The sequence below is a fragment of the Alligator sinensis genome, unplaced genomic scaffold (assembly GCF_000455745.1).
Source record: "Alligator sinensis unplaced genomic scaffold, ASM45574v1 scaffold118_1, whole genome shotgun sequence".
NCBI classification, from domain to species: Eukaryota; Metazoa; Chordata; order Crocodylia; family Alligatoridae; genus Alligator; species Alligator sinensis.
Window position 1 is genome coordinate 1,932,304 of NW_005841850.1, and position 21,810 is coordinate 1,954,113.

General features: G+C 46.2%; 1 protein-coding gene across 6 annotated transcripts in view; it reads left to right on the top strand.

Moving 5' to 3' along the window:
* The window catches only part of DHRS11 (dehydrogenase/reductase 11), a 55,473-nt gene that overhangs the window by 23,972 nt on the left and 9,691 nt on the right, over window positions 1-21,810 (top strand). For 3 of the 6 annotated variants that reach the window (XR_003095281.1, XR_003095282.1, XM_025210201.1), the window contains exons 1-3: window positions 498-539; window positions 15,826-16,035; window positions 21,406-21,500. Coding sequence is in view for 4 of the 6 variants with exons in the window: in XM_025210201.1 (XP_025065986.1) it covers window positions 534-539; window positions 15,826-16,035; window positions 21,406-21,500 (311 nt within the window). In the remaining 2 variants the exon portion in view is untranslated. Of the gene's footprint in view, window positions 1-493; window positions 540-15,825; window positions 16,036-21,405; window positions 21,501-21,810 lie in introns of those variants that run through there. The other 3 variants (XM_025210207.1, XM_025210212.1, XM_025210205.1) reach the window with 2 other exon arrangements.

The window sequence follows — 21,810 nt, forward strand, 5'->3', positions numbered from 1 at the left end:
CGAGAGTCCTCACCACGTGGGATGGTTGCGTGCTCTTTAAAGCTGCCTTGCATTAATCTTTGGGACAAAGCAGCTGGAATGAACCTGGCCAAGTCAAATGTTCTTGTATTGTTCCTGCACCTGGGAGGCCCCAACTGGCTCCACAAAACCCTAATTGTTGAACCTCTGTCCTCAGCCTGTCCAAAAATCATTTGAAGTTTAATACTCTGGAGGTGGTCAGAGCAGAAGACCTCTAAGGAACTCGGTGGTAGCAGATTTCCCCATATTAACTACATTTGTTATGTATTGTTAACTATGTATTAACTCCATTTACTATGTATTTACATATTAACTACATTTACTATGCATATTTACTACTATGATACTATTCAATTTGGGCTTTGACCTCTGTTCATGCCAATGTTTATTCTGTTTAAGGACCTGACCCACAGCCCACTGACATCAGTGGAAAGATTTCTCTTGTCTTCAGTGGGATTTGGCTCAGGCCTGGACTACTTGGAAAGGCGGCAGCAGGTTGTGATGTGAGGACTGAGATGGAGGTAGGTGGACTGTCTGCTTAGGCAGTCAGACTCAGGGTAAATCCGCTGTGCTAGAAAGGGCCAGAGCAATCCTTGATGCACAGCTGAAATCCTGCGTGAATCCTCTGTGGCAGAGGGAATTTTGTCTTAAATGATGAAGCAGAATTGTGCCTGCACAGCGTGTATAATTAATCATCACTTCAAAATAGTGCTCCTAGATCTAATTGTTGCAGGGAGTCCTTAATAACGAGCAGATGTTGCAGCTGAGTGTCTTCCTTCTTCCAGGAGCCTCTGCATCCTCATAAATCATCTTGCCCCCATGTGCCAGACAGCAGAAGGAGCTCTCGTTTCACCCAGGCAGCCGCCTCTGCACAGAACACCGTTTTACAGGCAATCATCACTTTCCAGTTACATGAGTGTCTGTTTTGGGTAATTCAACCACTGCGGTGAAGTTGGATTGGCACTCACGTAACAAAGATCTCACCGAAAAGGTTGACGAGGAAACAACCAAAACACACGGCAGTGATTTAGCAATTCATGTGGTTGTAAGTCTCGGCTGATCCTTGGAAAGTGTCTCAACTTTTTCAGCTGTGCTTCCAGCTCCTCTGCCACAGAAAATGTCCCTTCGAGCCACGTGTCATCTGTTCCTTCCCGTCGTGCCAGATTAAGGGATATGCTCATTCCAGACCTAGATAGATCCATGTCCCTGGTCCATCTGATATTGTTTCACTTATCCATCATTGTAACCCATTGACACAAAAGCTGGATCATGGAAAAAAAAATGAGGTGCCGGGAAAAAGTCTCGAGAAACCAGGCTTTTTGGATGTGAATTGTTACGTGTGTTGAAATGCCAGTGCCAAATATTATTGCATAGATTGTAGTAGTGCCTGGAAAGCCCCTGTCACAACCCCAGATGTGAGTTTGCAAACCCAGGGCAAAAAAAGCAATGGTCCCTGCTCTTAAAAGCTTGCCATCAGTGCCAGATGCAGAGGGACCTGGGCACAAGCCACTTTGCATGTCCCAGTCCACATGAAGTTGAATTAGTTGTTGGCATAAATGGGTGCAACTCCGCAGATCTCATTACGCAGCGGGCAGGAATTGGGCTTGTCCAGCCTGGTTTAAGAGCTGGCCGTCTCACTGCTGGGGATAAAATGTCCTGTACAGCGAAACTCCTGCTGCCATACCTGCTGCTGCATTGACAAGTTCATTTAAGCCACTTTAGTGGCAGTTCAGGAGATACTGTTATGACTGTATTTCTAGCATCTAATCCCTTTTCTTTTTTCTAACAGCAGCAACAACCAGTGGCAGGTCCCTGGCAGAGTCTGCTGTTTCCTGTGTGTGCTGCTCCTCATTGTGGGGAGTTAATAGGGAATTACAGGAAAATCCTTGTGTAATGGCCTCTCCTCCGTGAACATCAGCCCTAATAATTTATCTGCATTATATATTATTTAAAAGAGTTTATTTCCATAGTACTTGTAGGTCTCTCGCTAAGAATACCACGTGGTGCTGTTGAAAATCATGTAGGGTGACAAAACAGGCACTGGGAGCCGAGTTCCCTGTAGATCGTGCTAGCTTTTGATCACGTCGTCCCTTGTCAAAAGCCTAGAGGCAAACATGACGATTTTTGATGTAATGTTATTAATACAATCTCTCTCATTAAATGGTCTGTACTTCAGATGCACCTTGTGTAAACTATTTAGGAATTGCGTGGCTTCATCTTCCTCTTCCTTAGATATTGGCATTGGTGTCCCCGGCTGAATGTTGATAGGATGGCCTTACTAATTTGCATGCATTCGCCTTGCTACTTGAAACCTCCTATTTTAAAAGCCTTTTCTTAGCATTTTGGAACAGAAGATGATCTGAACTAAGGACAAGTGTTTTATAAATGACATTTCAAGAGCATCCATTTAAAATAAAGTGTGTTATTCATGTGAAAGCTCTTTTCAGACTCCTCAGGGGGATGGGTCTGAGGCTCTCTCCTGGATCCCAAAATTAGATTAGGTACATGATACCTTATGTTATGGTTTGGGGCCTTGTCTAAATATTGCTATTGCACTTTAAGCTAGCTTAGTTAAACCAGTGCAAACCCTTTTGTTGCACACATTTAAATCTGTTTACCAGAATGTAGCTAAATTGAGATCAGCAAGCGTCTCTCCTCAGGCATCTGCACTGGTTTAACTGCCATTTTTAGTGAAAGTGCTGCAAATCTTTGTAGGAAAAGCCAATTACTTTTGATGTTTTATAGTTAAAAATAACGCACATGTTATTAAATAGTAATAGTATCTGGCTCTTACCCAGTGCTTTTCATCTTTAGATCTTAAAGTGCTATGCAAAGGTCAGAATCATAATCCCCATTTTACAGACAGGAAAACTGAGACGAGGAAACTTATGCACGGTCACTCAGTGCCAGAACTGGGAATAAGACCAAATCCCATTTCAGTGCTGTGTTCATGAGGTCCTTCTGCGTCTCCTGTGTCACCTTCCTGGCTTTACATTTTTAAAGCCCATGCTAAGTGCCAAGTATTACTGCGTATATTGTGGTGGTATCTATGGGTGCCTATACACGTGGTACTTAGGGGTGCTTATACTGTAGTGGTACCTAGGGGTGCCTATACACGTGGTACCCAGGGGGGCCTATACATGTGCATCAAGCCTGCTGGAGCGTGATAACTACCATGCTCCAGCAGACTCCAGTGTCATGTGTATCAGTGTCCCTGTGCTTAAAAATGGCAGGGGGTGAAGTGCCCCCGGCACCACTTTTCAGTGCAGGGATGCTGATACATGTGATGCTGCAGGCGCTTTAATTAGAGCGGCAAGCCACTCTAATTAAAGCACCACCCCCTCTCTTCCCACCACCCAGAGCATGTGTATGAATGCCCTAGGAGTCCCAGTTATAGATCCAGGCACCAATTTGCAAGGCGTCAAGCTTGTTAAACAATTAAATGGACTTAAACCCCCCCTCCAAAACCAAGATTTTCTTGTACCATTGATGCCGTTTGTTAACCATGTTTCCTATTTCATTAATTTTGGAACATAACAATAGATGAGACTTTCATTTTACTTTCTAGTAGATTTGTGTTCCTTCATCTCAAGGGCAATATTCGAGGCTTTGATTCAGCAATATCCCGAAGCACGTGCTTAATTTCGAGTTATTAGGATTTTCACACCTGGGATGGGGGCCGGGGTGGTGCAGGCATGGGGGCACAGTTGACAGCCTAGAGGTTGCAAGTTCAAGGCCATCGTGGAAGTGCTCACGGCGTGGCCCTGTCAGATGCCAACAAATCCGTGAATACTGCTAAATACCTTGTCACACAAGGACACAAAAAAGGAAGGAGCACCTGGGATAGGCAAGAGGTCAGACAAGATCATGTAATGGTTCCTCGTGGCCTTAATCTCTCTAAATTTAGCTGCATCTGAAGTTGACCGGGAGGTTTGCCAAGTCAGGGTCTAAACAAATCTTTTTTTTTTCTCACAAGAGCCATTTGAGTGCTTGCATTAGTGTAAGTTTGTAATACCAACTTATATCTTGAAACCTAAATGGTGGCTTTAAATAACTTGAAAAGCTTACACTCTTCCTTGAGGACTGTTGCTGCCTGTTTGAGCAATATAATACATCCGTATACACAGCCAGAAAGGTAGATGAATAGATCAGCAACACTGGGACCAGGAAGTTGTTTTTTTTTTTTTTGGCTGTGATATTGGGTGCCTATTCTTTGATGTCTGCTAGTACAAATCAAGATTAATATGAAATCAGTGGTGAAATGGTCCAAGTGAGAGGAGGAGGATGTCCTGCGGACTGTCTAGCATTTGATGCAGGAGATCATTTCTAGATCATGCTGGTAACTGGGTTGGCTGCAATGAACAGCGATACATCTAGTGAAAGGTTGGGACTGATGCATTAACCCCGCTATTTGTAGTGGTTTTACTATACTAGATGTAAGGGCTAGGAATCCTGTATCCATGGCAACAAGCACTTCCAATTTTAACTTTTCAACATGCGATGCAATTATTTTTTCTTTAATAATTTCCCCATATGTAATAGTACTAATGCCCTCGTGGCTGGCTTCTTCCTGGCATTTAATGAGTAGCTGAATTAGAGGTAGGGCTCATCTTGCATCTTCAGCTCTACGAGCTAGCACTTAACTGGCAGTGCTCAGTATAGTTATTACCATTTTGGAGCTGTGAGCAGAGAGAGCAAAATACATTACTTGATGTCTCTCTTGGCTTAGCTGCAACTCTTCTGAAACCTGGAAAAAAAAGCGTCCTCGGTGTTCATTTAAGATCGGATGAGAGTTAATTGCTCGTCCGGTTTATGGAGTGGCCATCCACGTTTTGCACTGCTCTGTTCTCTCGCAAGGTTTGTGAAACTCGTATTTCTTTGACGAGCCCGCAACTCCTTCGGTTCAAAAGTTCCTACGAAGCAATTTCAATCGGCAACACGCCGCGCTTCGTTCTCAAGGAGAGTTGGCTAAAGCAAGCGTGCCCGGAGAGGTGGAAATATTGTTGATGCCGTTTCCGAGGGCAGGAACAGATGACAGAGCAGAAAGCCTTGAGGGGAGGGGGTTTCTGCCATGATAACTGAGCAGCGAGAGGTAGTTAGCTGCATTAGTCTGAAGTCAGAAGGCAGGGTAGATATGCAGGTTTATACACTAAATAAGATGTATATCTTATATATGTAAGCTTGTGCATACATTTATTTATTTATTTAATACATTTCATGTTTATATCTCTATATATACAATTTAATTTAATATAAATTGTTTATTTTTATTATTTATGTGTGTGTGCATATGCATGTGTGTGTATGTATATGTGTGTGTATGTGTAAACACAAGCTTTCACTTGGTCAGATGCTGTGCCAGCACATGCAGAAAGCAGAGCATAAGAAGAAGAAAGAAATTGGAGTACAAATGACACAGGAGGAGGGAGAGAGAGAGAAGGGAGGAGGGCCGTGCTGGCAGAGGCAAACAAGTAGTGAACCCATAAGAACAAAAAGGGGGTCATGGACAAAACCGCCCCCCAAACCAACCCGTGGTCATGGTCAGTTATGGCAGAGGAGTCCTTCACCCAGGGAGGAGGAGCTGCACGCTTTTCTAGGGAGTCTCAAGCCACAAGCTGATGAGCTCAACAAGAGGCAAGATGTGACCTTTTCAGCCCTCAGGAAAAAACCGGCATGGGCACCTTGGATTGATCGGTTCACCCCTCCGGTCTGCCCGACCCCACCGAGCCCTCTGGCCTGTGGCCTCTAGGCCTGATCTCTTTTCCTCTTAAGTCTTGTGCTGATGGCTTAACAGCAGTAGCTGACTGCAGATGGAAATAGAGGGATTAGACACGTTGCTTTCTTTCTGGGTGACAAAAGTGCAAGGAAAGCTGATTCTGGGACCTAATCCAAAGAAAGGCCGGCAGATTGGGTGAGAAATCTGCCATTGCAAAGCCAGTTTGCTTTTTTGTGCAGAACTGATAACTTGCCCCATGCTGGGAGCACAGTGGGGGCGACCTGGAGTGGGATGTAGAAGGTATTTCCCTTTGCACATACTGTCCTTCCTCCGTCTCTGCCGAGCACTCGAGGCCCACGTACAACTTCTTGCCATTCCTCTGCAATACCCAGATCTCTTCAGGTCTCCTGTCCGTTTCCCTGGGGGCTTATCTTTTTACTGTCAGCCTTTGGGACTGAAACGATTTAGCTTCAGAAACATTGGGGGCAAGAGACTGCGAGACTGAGCCTTAAAAGTAAAGTCCCAGGGCTCATGGTTTTCTCAATTATTATAAAAGTTTTGCTCTACTCAGTTCAGTCAGATTACCTCTAATTTACCACTGGTAAAAGTGAAATCGGGTTTGGACCATTAATTTTATCCCTGGCCAGCGCTCGCTCTGTTAAAGCCACATCCTGAGCCTGCTGAAGTCAGCAAAAGGACTTGCATTCGAGCTCGAATCGCCATTTCCCACCTTGCATCTGTTGCTTGTTCTGACGTTCTAGATCTTCCTCCGTCTTGTGCTGTTCTGCGGTGTCTGGATGAACCCACAAAATGGGGAAGCCAGCAGTTGTTCACATCTCCTTTGAATAATAACTAGGTGCATCGGAATAAGTATAATGATTTGCCCAGTTTGCAGAGGTGAATTGGACTTGTACGACTTTTCTACTTGGCTAAAACTTGTAGAGTTGGGTTAGAGGAGAATTTCACCAAAGTTATATTTAATTAATAGATTTAATAGATTTTAGGGTCGGAAGAGACCTATTAGATCACCGAGTCCGACCCCCTGCCATGGGCAGGAAAGTGCTGGGGTCAGATGACCCCGGCCAGGTGTCTGTCCACCAGCCGGGTGCTTGTTCCTTTTCCCCTTTAAGGAAAAAAAGGCGTCAACCCTTTTTGTATGCGTTTGGGGGCAGGAAGAGGGGAGAGAAAATTTACGCATGCTTTTTTAAAGGTTCTTTTTTCCTCGTTATTTTGACTCCCTAAAGTCAGCCGTTATTAAAAAACTGGAAACATTTTTGACTTAACTGGCCTCAGATTGCATTGATGGGAGTGAAGTGAGGAGAAAGAGACCGTGCGCACGTCTTTGGTGCTCTCTGTGCTTCTGTGATGTCTAAAGAGGTGATTTTTGACTTTGCCTCACTGTCATCCAAGATGCACCATGACTTTCGGCACCCTTGAGATGTAGTGGACGTCCTGTTCTTGTTTTCTGCACTGCAGTACATTAACATCTCCAGATAGCATCCTGCTTTGCCATGATGAAAGCTGACAGCAATGGTTAAAATTTGAGACACCGATAGAACAGCAATTGAACAAAATGCTGCCATCCTCCTGAGTGTGCTGTCATGCACTTGGCAAGTCTTTGAGACAAAAATGAGCAATTTGGGAAAACACAAGTGGCTAAGGAGCAACCCTGAGGCCTGCTTACTCTTAAACCTACCCAGGACACTGTTTCATTCTTGTTCAGCCTCTTCGAAATCCTTGTGCTTTCCCCACTAATAAGAAAGAAGCCAAGTCAATTGGGAACGAGAAGCTTTTCACCTTTTCCCACCTCCTGCCAGCTTAGCTTAGAGCTTTTTCATGTTCTGCAGGTACCAGCCCAGGAGCTAGGCTTAATTTGCAGACCCAGAGCTTATAACTAGAAAGTAGGTTCCTTTGTTTCAGTCACCGGCACCGGGGATGTTTTAAGACTCTGGGTAACATTTGCAGAAGTGGCTCGGAGACCCCTTTTAAAAAAAACCTAATTGGGCAGTCTAGGCCAGGTACCTCGAGGTATTTCAGCTGGCACAACGATATAACGTGTTGTCTTCTGTTTGGAGACTGGGAGAGTGACTTTTGGTGCTGGACTGTGATGCCCTAAGGTTGCAGGGTTCAGGGGTGAAAACAGCTGCTTGTATTATACAGCAGCAGTGTGCCAAGGTACAGGGGCAAATGCAAACGGTATCCTAGAAATAGAAAGTACATCACCGCGGTCTGGTGTATGGGAACAAAGACCGTTATTGCCTACCGCTCCTGGTACTTGTAGCTGACAAATAATGAATGATACGGGACTCGCCTGTGAAGTATTTGCAAGCCAGACGGCAGGATGTGTTTTCCGGCGGGAACTCGCTCTGAAGCTGAGCAGCTAATTCTTGTGAACAGTGCGAACGATGATGAACGCTGGCACCAACGATGATGAATGCTGGCACCTTGATGTAGAGTAACGATGAAGACTGAACGGATGCTTTTTATCTTCTTTCTTGTTTCCACCTTGAAACTTGAAGATCCCCAGTCCCTGTCCTCCCTTGGCCCCTCTCGGCAGCGGTGGGTGCATCTTTTCCTTGGCCAAATGCCGTTCTTGCAAAGTTCCTTTAAAACAATGTTTCTTCAAGTGTGTGCTGTCTTCTTTTGTCTCTCTTCTCTTTTTTTTTTTTTTTAAACCCCCCACCATGTCTGTATTCTTCCAAACCTTATCAGCGCACAGTCAGCAGGATCACATACATGGCAAAATGAAACCACACACAAGAGACCACGGGAGGGTGATAATTCAATCTCAGGGCAGCTTTATGCTGTGTCCTACAGAAATATTGTCTAGCTCAGCACAAACAGACCTCCATAGACACAATGATGCTATTCAGATGTATTGATTTCCTTGTCAGCTGGGCTGCAGTCAGCAGGTCTTTGTCCCCGCTCCACTTCTTTGGTTCTGTAGTAATAGTACTAATACCTTGCATTATGAGAGTGCCTCTGTTTTAAGCCATTCAGAGCCTCATAGGATCTGGCGAAGTGCCCACTGACGATGTTACGGTTGAGACCTGCAAAGTTATCTAAGGGGGGGTTGGCCGGCTTCCCCCAAATAAAATGAGGGGGAAGTTGGCACTCGGCTTTCCTAGAGGGGTTTGAAAATCTCAGGTTACGCCTTTCTTCATCCTACTGAGTAATAAGTGTTTTTTGTCCCAGCTTTACAGATGCATGAAACTGAGACAGGGCCTGAGATCACCCAGCAAGTCACTGGGAGAGCTGGGATCAGATCCCCATTGGTCCCGTGTGTAGGAGAGGGCAATCAGGACCACTGCATCTGCTGGAAAAGCAGCTGAGATTTAGCAAGGCAGGACTGCGCTGTCCCTGGTTCCAGCTTGGTTTAGGACCTTGCCTTGCCTGACCTCAGTGGAGCCCAGGAAGAGACCTGGAAATTTGGATGTTTGCAGGTAGTAAGGACCTCTAGTTTCATGTCTCTTCCAAAAGTGAGTGCCAGCCGCAGGAGACGACCCTAATTCAGGGTTTTTCTATATTTCATCACTGACATGGAGGGAAGAGTATGATCTTTTCAATAGCTAACGCAGCCCTCTCCAGAGGCTGCCTGGAGGCCTCCTGTTCCAGTACTGATCGCATGTAAGCCCACTTCCCTCCTGAGATCAGACTGGTTCTCCCCACCGGCTGATGTGGCTGCCAGCGGTCTGTTGACATATTTTACAGTGGCAAACATGCGCTTTTAGGAAACAACACAAGTCGGCCTCTTGCAGGAAGGTGAAGGGTGATGCGACGAGGTATGTCCCATAATCATGCACTCTGATGCAGTGGGAGGGGTATTCCCTTCGCTGCCTTGCACACTCTCGGGCCAGTGTTTCCAGACGTTTGGAAGCTCTGATGAGGCTTGTCCAGTGATTTGGGCATCTTTGAGATTTGATTATTCTTATTTCCTGTATCTCTGGCAGCATAAAGAGGCATCCACTGCGTTCTCCCTTGCTTTTCTGTCCCTGTCCCTTGCTTTGCTCTTTCCAGTTTCCATTGCGAGGCCTGAGCCTTAATAGCACAATACTAGCCTGAGCATTTTAGTTTGTTTTCTTCTTTTCTAGGTTTTCTTTGTCTGCAAAGATGCATTGTAATCGGGTCAAAGGCAATGGGAACAGGAGGGACAGGACTTTTAGTGAAATGAGAGCTCTTAGATGTGCTATTATCAAAGCACGGGTTCATCACACGAGTCTAGGGACAAGAACTAGCTGTCCTCAGAGCGGTCAAACCTTTCTCTTTACATGCACAGAGTTGTTTCTCCTCCCCAGCTTCACTTCATTCTGTTTTTTAAGCAGGTTTAAATAGCACTGGGCACATTTCTGTTTCCTTACAGGGACTGTTCAACCCAGATTTGGGAAGAAATCAGCCTGCAAGTCTTGGAAGGGATTTGTGCCAGGGTGAGATGGGGTTCAAACCCATCCTGAACATGCTTTTGTGACATCATTATTATTGTTATTATTATCACGATGATGATGATGATGCCTATGCAAAACTCCATAGCGGGGGGGGAAAAACTCTACAGTGGGACAGTGTCCCGTTGCTTGACATGCTGGTCACTTTTGCTCCCTCTGTTTGTATCCATCGCTTATCTCTTATTTTGTGCTCAGCTTGTAAGCTGGTTGGAGCCGGGGACTTCTTTTGGTTGCAGCACCCTGCACAAGGAGGCTGGACTGATTTGGTGGAGCTATAATGCAAGGAGTACCTAAGCATCGGTACCGTTCAGTGGAAGCTTCTGCCTCCAGCTGGTGGCTGTTGACTTCCCTGCACCGTGCTCAGCTTATTTTCAGAAAGCACTGCAAATCGCAGTCATCTTGGAGGTAGGGGAAACGGCTGCGGAGAAAACGAAAGCTCCCTTTTTGACAGGATCTAAGTTTTATTGCCCCCGCTGAAATGTCACATTGATGGAACTGCTGCGGGCGACCGAATTCGCAAGCGATTTGGTGGACGCTTGTAGCCAGAGTCCATCTCTTTGCAGAAACCAGACGTCACGTGACTTCTCGCCTCGCGCTGGAAGCTGTCACCGTCTCTAATATGACACATCAGAGGCGGGATGTTGTTTCTCATTAGCATCAGGACCCTTTGGAAAGGGGCAAAAGGACATCCCCTGGAGAATTTGGGGCTGCGACAGCTGAATGATGAACACACATGGCTAGCAGCAGTGCCTCTCATCTCATTTGCTTTGTATCATTTCATTTGATAAAAGAGCTGGACGCTTACAATAATCACCGATAATTAGCATTTGCAAGGCTTGAGATCGCCCGGGTCCTTTCTCTGCTTATGTGCCTTAAACTTACAATCTATCAATGATGTGGCTTTATATATCGATTATGATTTGTATTCTGGGAAGGCCCTCCTTGCTCAGAGATCTCTATTGTGGTGGGTGCTGTATAAATGTGCAAGCTTTTGTGTTCAGTTAAGTAGTTCACAGGCAGATGAAGGATCTTATCTGTGTAAAGTTGTTTTTTTAATATTAGCATTTAAAACAAATGGCTTGATTTTACCTTAAACAGTCTCACTGTGAAGCGCTAAGTGCTGGCTGATGTCGGATCAGAGGCTCCCAGGGGAATGGAAATTGGAACAAATAAATAGGACGGGGACACAGAGCTGTTGTTGATGCAAGACACGGGGAAGGGAGGCAAAAATATACCCCTCCTAATCCCAGGGGCTTTTTGAGGAGGAGTTTGGCCGAGTGGAGAAATTGGAGCTGCTTCCACGTTGCTCAAAGTTAAGCGTGCTGAAAAGCTGCTGGAGGTGGAACCAGGTTGTAGCCCCTGGAGTGCAGATCATAGACCATTTTTGCATTGCAATGTTTAAGGCATTGGCTGGAAAGCTATTTACAGCCTTGTAATAAGAGGTAAATCTCGGTATTGATGCTAATACCCCTTGTGAATGTACACAGCGATATTTTTCCCCGGTCCATGTGGAGGCAGGATTTTAGAAAATAAAATGCTCCAGGGCTGGATTCCCTCGCAGTTACACCACTGTAACATCCTGGACTCGAGATGAGCGGCTTTTGCTTTCAACCATTTGAAGAGGAGAATCCAGTCCTAAACGTTGCACACATGAATAATAGATGGCGCTGTGTTTGTCAGCCGCATTCGCATAAAAAACATGCAAACACAAATTCCCTTTGGTTCCCATCATGTAAAGAGGCCGCTGGGTGAATTTTCGCTGGTTTAATGCCAGGGACCAAGCAGGATAATACTGTGAAAAATAATGTATCTAATAATCTCACCCTTTTTGTGTTCAGTTATATTCTTCACTTCTCCATCCCTGCACAACCACCTTTCACTTAGGTGGGTTTTTTTTTATGAGGGAGAAGAATTCCACCTCGTAGTCGCTTGCCCGACCTTTTCATGTGATTTTTGCAATGCATAGATTTGTTGTTTGCTCTGTGAAATGAGTCGTTGCATTTTCAGCATGTGGATCCTAGCTTGGGAGGCCACTTGGGGGGTTAGGTTTAAAAAATAAAGTGGAATTCAGCGTAAAATTGGTGATGGATAACAGGGCTCCTGGGATGGGATTCAGCTGCTAATTAAAGGTCTTATTATGCGAGCATGATTACAGCGGTAAAAAGCTGGGAGTATCTGCAGAGAAGTCAGTGGGGTAACACTGGAGCCAATGTTGGGGTTTGTACTTTTGGGGACAGTTGCTTTGCGCTGTTTAGTCATTTATGCTAGTACTGGGTGAGTTTTGGAGGTTGCTAGTAGTAGCACTTTATTTCATTTCTTATTGCTGTGATTAATCAGGTGCCAGGGCAGCAATGAGCTCAGCCCAGAGGTCCTGATTCTTCTCTGGGTTTAAGCCTTATCTTCATTGCAAAATAGCTCACACACCTTATCTACCCTTTTCTCTATCTCCAGGTAAAGACATGCTGAAGACAAGGTCCTTTGGTTTTGCCACAAGATAAACTTCGGCAAGACCAGCACTATGGCCTTGCATGGGACTGGTTTTTCTTGCAGTAAAATTAAAGTGCCTTGTCCTCGCTGTGCCACTCCAAAGTAAAAAAAGCACACCTGTTCTGGTAGTAAACTCCAGGCCCTGAGGCCAAAGCCTGAAACCCTTTCTCTGTTGAATTTAGCAGAGTTATTCCAGTGGGATTTGAAGAGGTAAGTGATGAGAAGCATAACACAAAGCAGCCTTTCTTTGATAATCTTGCTTGGCGATAAAGGGCCCAATTGTCTTACAATAAAGTCGCTTTATACTGCTCAGCAGTATAGCGAATGTAATTCCCCCTTGGCTGCCTGCTCTGAGTACCACTGTGGTGCTGAATTACACCGAGACCCACTTTTAAATACCTTGTACCCTGCCAGGATGGAATAGCAGAACCGTAGCGTAGTGGAATATCACGCCCAGGATGAACAACTCAAGTTCAAGTGAAAAAAAGGACAAAAATATATATTAAAAAAAAAAAAATCAGGCAAAGTTTGACTTATGTCCCAGATTTCTTCCGCCGTGAACACAACCCTCCATTTGTAGTTATGGGAGCGAAATACAACTGAAAATCAGGCCCAAGGTAGAAGGACGCAGTTCAGTAACTTCTGAAACTGCGGCTGTAAGAACATGGGTAGCAGGATAGATGTGACGTTTCCTGACTCCCACTTCAGTAAAGCATCAGAGCATCCCTCCCCTTTAGATTTCATGGGACACCTCGAGTGTCTTCTGTATGCGTGAGTGCATTACTGTATTCTGCTGAGTGTTTTAAGCCAGGAAAATGCTTTCCAGCATTTATAGCAATACTTTCCCAGATTCACAGGGGTGAGCATCGGGGGCTGGGCGAACAACTCTTCAGCAAAGCGCAAACCAGGAGCAACGGTCATAAGCTCCTAGGAGAAGGTTTCAGACTGGATATAAGGAAAAACTTCACGGTCCGTGTGACCAGACTCTGGAATAGACTCCCAGGCAGGGTGGTGCAGGCACCTACCCTGGAGATCTTCAAAAGGAGACTGGGCGCATACCTCGCTGGGGTGATTTGACCCCAGCTGTCTTCCCTGCCCAGAGCAGGGGGGCTGGACCCGATGGTCTCACGAGGGCCCTTCCAGCCATAAACCTCTGTGAATCTGTGCATTGTCACTGCAGCAGCTGATCTGCAAAATAGAACCTGGGAAAGGGAAAGTTTGTCGAAACATTTCCTCCGAGTCCATTTTGCAGATTAAAATATGTCTGAATGTGTCACTTGGTAAGAAAAGGGTTATGAGAAGAATAAAGACTGTGTGCTTCACATCAGTCATGAGACATCATAGGGGAGTGGGGTAAATGGATCACTGCAATCCTACTTGTGCAGCTATGCTTAACCGTCGCAGGGCCATAAGAGGCCTCAGGAGAAAGTCTAGTCCAATCCCCTGCTCCAGGCAGGATCTTGCCTGTTCAACCCAGCCCAGACGCATGTTTTTCTAACCTGCACCCAATGCTAACACCTGATTCAGCACCCACCCGTGTCAGCGGGAACCTTTCCATTGTTGTCAGGTGGGTGCTGGACCTGACTCCAAGACCCTTTTCTAGGTCCCTCGCTTGGGTGCAGTAGATGCGCCAGCCTCCACAAATGTAGGCTCTTCTTTTCAGGAAGAGTCGCCTACGGGCAGGTGCCTGGCACCTATCTCAGCTAGTTATGCCAGACGAATATGATGTGCATCAGCAGCAAGGCACCCAAGGGGATGTCTGCTCACGTCAAGTGTTTGGGTGGCTGAGACATCAGAACGCATTTTTTCACTGGACGTACGCTTGGGTTGGTATGGGGTCCAGGCAGCTCGCACAAGGACCCTGTTTACCACACTCCCTAAACACATGCCTGACACTAAACGTGCGCATTGAAAATGCAAACGCACAAGTCGCCAGTCCCTTGAATTGCGTATTTGGAGGTTTTTTGCCTTTTATTCGCTCCCGATCGAACTCTCACTGCAGACTCACGGGGCACTGGACCTGCGATACGTTTCTTGACGTATCTTGACTGCAAGGCTGATCTAGGTAATGAGGCTATTTAGCAGCCTAGTTTGGGGGGATTGTTAGTAAGAAGATAGGTTTTGTTAAAGTTGTGGCACAGCAGCTTAGCTAATGAATCCTTCTTCATAATGAATGACCCTGGAGGCTGGCCATTGTGTACACCACATATGGGAGACAAATAAAGTGCCAGAATAAGGAATAAATGTATTGAAGTAGCAAAAATGACTTAGTTGGAGGGTGGCGTTTGTGCAGAGATGCTTCTGAAGGACTGATAACGAGCTTTGAACGAAGCCTTTTAATGACTCCAAGAATGCTGCCATTAGTCCATGCTGTGGTCTAGTCCACGTGTTTTTAATTTACCATGATACTTAAAACATCTCTGCACCTAGCAGATTATTCTTCCTGCTAGCAAACGCTACAATCCAGTGCATGCGCCAGACAGCGTGGGCCAGACGTGTCATCTAGCGTAAAACAAGCAGAGCTCATTGACATCAGAAGAAACACACTGATTTACACCACCTGTGGCTCTCTCCCTATAAATATAAACCAGAGGGGATTCAGCTCGGAGTCATTATGTCTGTGACATTTATAGCATCCAGCCCTTAGCGGATAAAGTCTAGGGAGTTGGATGAGCGAGAGTAATGCGCGAGTGACAGACAGTCAGCAAAGCAGCCTACGCTGAAGGCAAGATCAGTCCTCTTGCCAAAGCCCTAGTCTCTGTCTTCAGAGACTTTTTCAGATCAAGACACAAGGATGGTAATTGTGGCTGTCAGAACATGAGCGCCAGACAGCCTTGCCCTAGAAAGATGGTGTGAGAGTCGGTAGGGCCCAGGAGACGGGGCGTTAGGTTGGCAGCTTGGGCTCTATTTCCAGCTCTGCAGCTGACTGGGTTACATGGCCTCGGGTGAGTCTCTTCACCTGTCCTGCTTCTGCCTTGCGTGCTTAAAATAGATGGTGAGCGATGGTCTGTGAGCACAAGGCTTAGTAAAATGGGGCCTCAGTGTTTGGTTGGGGCCTTTAGGTTCTTCATTGCAAATAAATAATTGGATGAAGCACTGCAATGAAGATCACTTGGGCATTTCCCGATTGCTTTATCTCTTCTTTCCTTATTCTTTTTTTTCCAGAAATTGGCAGCAGAATGCCAGAGCGCAGGCTACCCTGGTACCCTCATACCCTATAAGTGCGATCTGTCCAACGAAGAGGAGATCCTGTCTATGTTCTCTGCAATCAAGACGCTGCACCAGGGGGTGGACGTGTGCATCAACAACGCCGGCTTGGCACGCCCAGAGCCCCTTCTTTCTGGGAAGACGGAGGGCTGGAGGACAATGATAGACGTGAGTAGCACGTGTGGGATGGGACGGGCGATGAGCCAGGCAGAGCGGTGGTATTTTTTTTTATATATTGACCAGACATCTGATAATCAGGCTTGCTCTCTGAGCTGGTCTCCTCCTAGATGACTGCTCTCCTCCTTCCGTTCCATGGATGAGTGCTTGTATATACGTAGGCAATTCGTGGCATGGTAGTAAAAGTATAGTGAGGCACCGCTTTGTGGTTTAAGTTGCAGGATTGAAGCTTCAGATCTGGGTTTGGTTCCTTTCAGTAGTGGAAATCTGCCTGCCACAGGGCCAGAATTGCTTGTGAGACATCTCAGTGCCCAAGGGGCACTCTCTGATTTCCCCCCTCTCCCGGAGATTCACTTCTTTTTGGATTTAAACAATTGGAAATGACAAAGACCAAAAATCGCCCAGACCGAAAGTGTGTGATTTTGCTTGTGGGTGCAACACGTACCGGGATATGCGTGCCCTGACTTAGTGGTGGCATTAATTGTCCATGTGATAAAACAGGATGTCCAAATTTTATCCAAATCGGGGCCACATTGGCAGCTTGCCTTGTGGCTGCACCTGATTTGAATATAATGGACTTTGTTTGTGCTGCACTTTTACTATAGAGGCAAAGTCTATGTAACCACAAGTCTTTATATGCAGTGATCCGTCTTGAATCTGGCTTCTGAATTTGGCTCATGATTTTTGACCTGTTCGATACAATTTGAATATGTATAAAAATAGCTGTGGGTTTTCCTTCTTCTCTGAATGGCTGGATTTGACCATTACGATCTCACAGCCTAGAAGTCCTCATTTTCTGAATGCACTGGAGCCAGGTTTGGTCTGGCAGGGAGGTTTTGCCTTCTCTGTAAGAATAGATCCAGCAGACAGAGATACTCGGTGTGTCTGCATGCCCGTAGCAACATGAGGTTTAGTTCTGCTGCACTTTCTGAAACTTTTTAAAAGGGTGTGTTGTAAAAGAGGCTGCCAGCTCTTTTCATGGGCCAGTGAGTCCCTGCCAAGCGGAGAACAGAATGTGGAGAACAATTTCTTCCAAAGGTCTGCTGGGGGGGGAAGCGTTAGCAAATGTATTTTATTTTGAAGGATGTCATACAAGCATTTCAAAATCCTCCTGTGCCAATGGAGAAGAAAAAAAAATCCTTAAACAGTCATTGATCCATTGTTTTTTTTTATCCTGGACTTCAGGTTTCTCTGGTCAGCCACATCCCCTTTATGGTTGCAACAGCACTGAGCCTGCTGTTGCCACTTAACAAATATAGTCCAGGAATGAGTTGTGATTCTACCATACTTGGGTGCAATTTAAGCTAATCACTCCATATGAGGACCCAGGCTAAAACCAGTGTGGTGCAGATCATCCCATGTCTGTCTACTGCAAGGTTGCTGTGCCTGTGTCTAGCATCTGGATTTGGATGTGCTCAGAAACAGGGATGCTGGACCTTTGGGTCTGATTTAGCCTGGCTGTTCCTAGGCTCCTACTTCTGTGAAGTCTGGAAGGTGCATCAGGGCCAGAGGGCTGGCTTACGGTTTGACAGACAGCCTCTTTATGCTGTTCTTGTCGCACTTCCCCTCCCTGAAAAATACCTACAAACACCTCTGGGGAGAGGGCCTCATGGGATGGTTCAGGGTTAGGGGTGCAAGGATTCTGCATTGATCCTGCCTCCAGCCCCTGGCGTGGGGAACAGATCAGAGGTAAGTCAGATGTCACGGGAGCGTATTTGCATTATAGCTATTTCCTGCATCCCAAGGTCCAGGGTGGAGGTGTAGGAATAGGTAGGACCTGGGCTGAGCAGGTTTCTGCATGACCTCAGGGGATGGAGACTGTAAAGATGCTTGAAAGTTACCCCCCAGCACTCTGGCCTCTGACACAGGTGTAGAGTAACTGGGAATCCAACCCGAAACTTTCACTCATTCCTCGGTTGGTTGCACTCCGACTGAGTTCAGCGGGAGTGCGTCTCAGGGAGGACCTCTAATTTGGCTAGGACCTCTAATTCAGCTTGGATTGCACTGCAGTTTTCCTTGTCCCCTGTTCCCTGCCCCCCTCCGGGTCTGTTTTCTGTAGTGGCACTTTCTCGCTGGTTGGGTGGGCAGAAAAATGGCCTGATGCCAGCCCATTGCTGAGATCTAGTTACAGGGAGAGGAATGCTGCGACAGCATATTGCTGAGCTGCTGCTTTTGGGGAATCCCAGCGAGTTGCCCGTTTCTTTGATGACGCTAGGTAAAATCACGTCCGAGCTGGGAAATGAGTGTGATCCGAAATGAGAAATGTCTGATCGCGTACAACATGAATCAAAGCCTAAGTCTGTACTGACACGGTGGGAAAGCTTTGACAAGCGTAGGGGCAGGTCCATTGCAGGCAAATAGTGGCATGACTCCGTTCACGTCAATGGGGCTATGTCAGTTTGACACCAGTTAAGGATTTAGCCTATAAAAATCTTAGGTAGGATAAAAATGACAAGTTCTTGCTTGGCATGGTTTATTCCCACATACAAAGCTCCAGGACTTGGAATGAGCTAGTGGTGGGATTTTTTTTAAAGTGTTTTAAGGGACTTTAGAAAATCATTGAAACTTCATTTCTAAGTAACTGGGAGCTGCTGAAAATCCCGTGCACGTGTCCAAGCCTGATGCCGCTGTGCATGACCACCACCCATAAATTGGTAATCTCAAGATGAATTTGTGCCAGCTATCACCTGTGACACATGCCCCATCTGTCCTTGGGCACAGTGCCTGCCATTCCTGGGATCTGTGCTCAAATCGGCGGAGGGTAAAGTTTAGCACCCAGTCAAAGATCCAGACTTTCAGAGTAGGCAAGAGCCACCGTCTTGTACGATGCCAGCTGGCACTCCTGGTTTTCAGACCCCTGGTACAGTGATTTTAAGACTGAAATGGGGGAACCCACTCAGTGCTAGTGCTAATTCATGTCCTCCAAAGGGAGGCGAGGAGCCCATGACCCACCTCTCGTGGCCCCTCCGGAGCACCCCCAAAGAACCGTAGCCACTAGATCCTCTTCCTCTTTCTCTTCTTCCTCTGTCTTGGTTTGAGGTTTCTGTCCTCCATCTGCTCTGGAGTAAGCAGCGCTGGTGCTGTGTACACACCTTGCTTTACAGGTTAGTGTTTGAACAGCTCCTTCGCATTTTACCTACTGACCTTTGTGGTCGGGAATTCATGCTGAACTTCCATCCGCTCCCTCCGGGCTCCGTTCCAGAAGCAGGGGATTACCACGCACGCTCTGTCACATTCGATAACCAGCGCTCGTCGCTGAGACCAAGCGGGCCCTGGCTTTGCTTCTTCTAACAGTCATTCGCTGACCAACAGCATATTTTCTTGTTTGCACTGGAGTTTTAAAGCAAGAATAATGCGACTTTTCTGGGACCGAAATTTTCTTAAGTGACGGCCAGGGCACTTATGACCTCAGTGGGGGCTGATTATCGGAGGTATGGTGGGCAGAATAAGGCATGGGTAAGCATGTCGGAGTGGTGCACACTTAGTGCAACCCCATGTGCAACTTGTGATTATGGCTGGGTGATGTTACCTCCCGCAGCCCGCGGTGACAATATGGGGCCCGGCCAGCTAAAGAAGTTCTCTTTCAGCTTGAGTCATAGAGACCCGTGTGGAAGATCAGGGTTTCTGCCCCAGTTCCCTCCCACAGATGTGTACCATTTATATTAGTTACCTGTTGTCTTCAGTGCATAGATTAATTGCAATGGACTTGGGCCTGGAGCGAGCAAGAGAAAGGAAAGCAATGTAGGATTTTTTTTTTATTTTTTTGCCTTTTTATTCAATTTTAGGCTTTGGTTTCTATGGTAGTGACACCTTGCCTTCTATCGTGCCTTCCCCCGGAGGGTGTCAAAGCATTTCCCGGACACAAATCTGCCTGTAAAACATCATGCACTTTCATGGTATTTTCTAAAATAATTAAGCTTTGCAAGACTCAGGAAGGCAGGGAAGTATTGCAGCTCCTTTCTTTTGTGTGAGAAACCCAGGCACAGAAAGGCAAAGCAATCTCTTCAAAGGACCCATGGCGAGCCTGCGGTAGGAGCAGGCTTCCCAGTGCAGCCGCCGGACAAGTGACCCACTGGGACACATCGCGCAGCTGTTGTGCTCAGGAAGTTGCATGTAGTATTGAAATAATGCGGTGATTTGGGTAGATTTACATCAGCTGTGAAGCTGGCTAGGAGACGGGTGCATTATTTACTACGGCCCAGAAAGGGGTTACTGCCATTCAAAGCACTTTGTGCTAATAGAAGCCAGGACCTATACAGTATCCGAAAGGTGCGCTCCTTTTTTAATGTAAGACGTTAGACAGCCCTCGTTCGCTTTCCGTCACCTTGCTAATGGCGAAATCAAATGGATTTCAAATATCTTGGCTGTTCTGGGCTTTATTCCAGCGCTGAGATCATTGCACTGGGCAGTTTTTCCTACAATCTCCGGATACTTTCTCACCCGTAAAACTGAGACGAATTTGTAGCCCAGCGTGTGGAGGTTTAACCCCATAGCTCTCCATGTGACGGCACTGTGTTTGCTAAATCCTCAAGTGAGGCTTACATGTTCAGCCGTGAAATGCTTCTGCTGTTGTAGTTATTATTTTGCTTGCTGTTTGTATTGCGGTTGTGCCATGGAGTCCTCCTCACTGGCCAGAACCCAGTTGTCCAAGGATGATGCAAACTCTGGACATATAAAGAGCGTCCCTGCCCCGATCGCCTTATAATGAGAAATAAATATTTGCTTTTATTTTCTTATAACTCAGAAACAGCCCAAAGGACTTTCCTCCACTGACCTTAGGAGATCTAAATGATATTCGCTTGGGTCAAACAGGGAATATATAGTTCTTATTCAGGTAACAAACCTATAGATTATGCAACAAACCAGCTGCGTGTCACAACTGCCCTCTACCGGGCAGAGTCAGAAGTGCTTGACCATGTGTCTGTGTCTACACTGGGGACAGCTAATGGAGAGCCTCTTCTGTCCCAAGCGGTGACAGCTAGCGTTTTGGATCTGGAAGACCGGAGTTGTCTCTTGTGAAGTTCAGGACGGCTGGGGAGTCCCATGAGGCTCTGGATTTGTTGCAGCAGTTAGACAGGTTACAACCACTCTTTCTCCCAGGACTGGTTTTAAAATGTTGGCTGGGATCTTTAAACCAGGCTTGTTGGTTTTGGCTTCTGGATGGTTTCCTGAATGATTGGGCAACCACACAGGCACAAGTCGGGAGCAAATTTCAATATCGTTCAGGCATAAATCAGGAGCAGATTTCAGTATCGTTCAGGCATAAGTCAGGAGCAAACTTGTTCAAAACTTACCAGAATGAGCTTAGATGGCATGTCCACTGCTTTGGGCCTTGGTCTCATTCCTGCTCTGCTGTTTCAGGTCAATGTTATGGCTGTAAGTATCTGCACCCGAGAAGCTTATCAGTCCATGAAGGAAAGGAGCATTGATGACGGTCATATCATTAACATTAACAGGTAAGGGAGACTGGGTTTTGGCGAGCACTGAGCATCTGCTGTTTGTTGCCTGCCTTTGCTGTTTCTTTTTTTTTTCCTTTGCTGTGCACCACAAAATGATCACCCCAAAATAACCAGTTGGAGCTCAGTTAGCATCTTACTGGGATATTTTTCTGTGTTTGTTTTCAATACCCAAGAGACTGACTAGTGTTAATGACTAGTTGCCTGTTTTATCTCCTCGGTAATGGGCACCACCTCGGAGCTGCTGCTTCTCCAGGTAAGGCTGCTTATTGTGCTGCTGTGCACACAGGTTAGGGACATAGATACCACA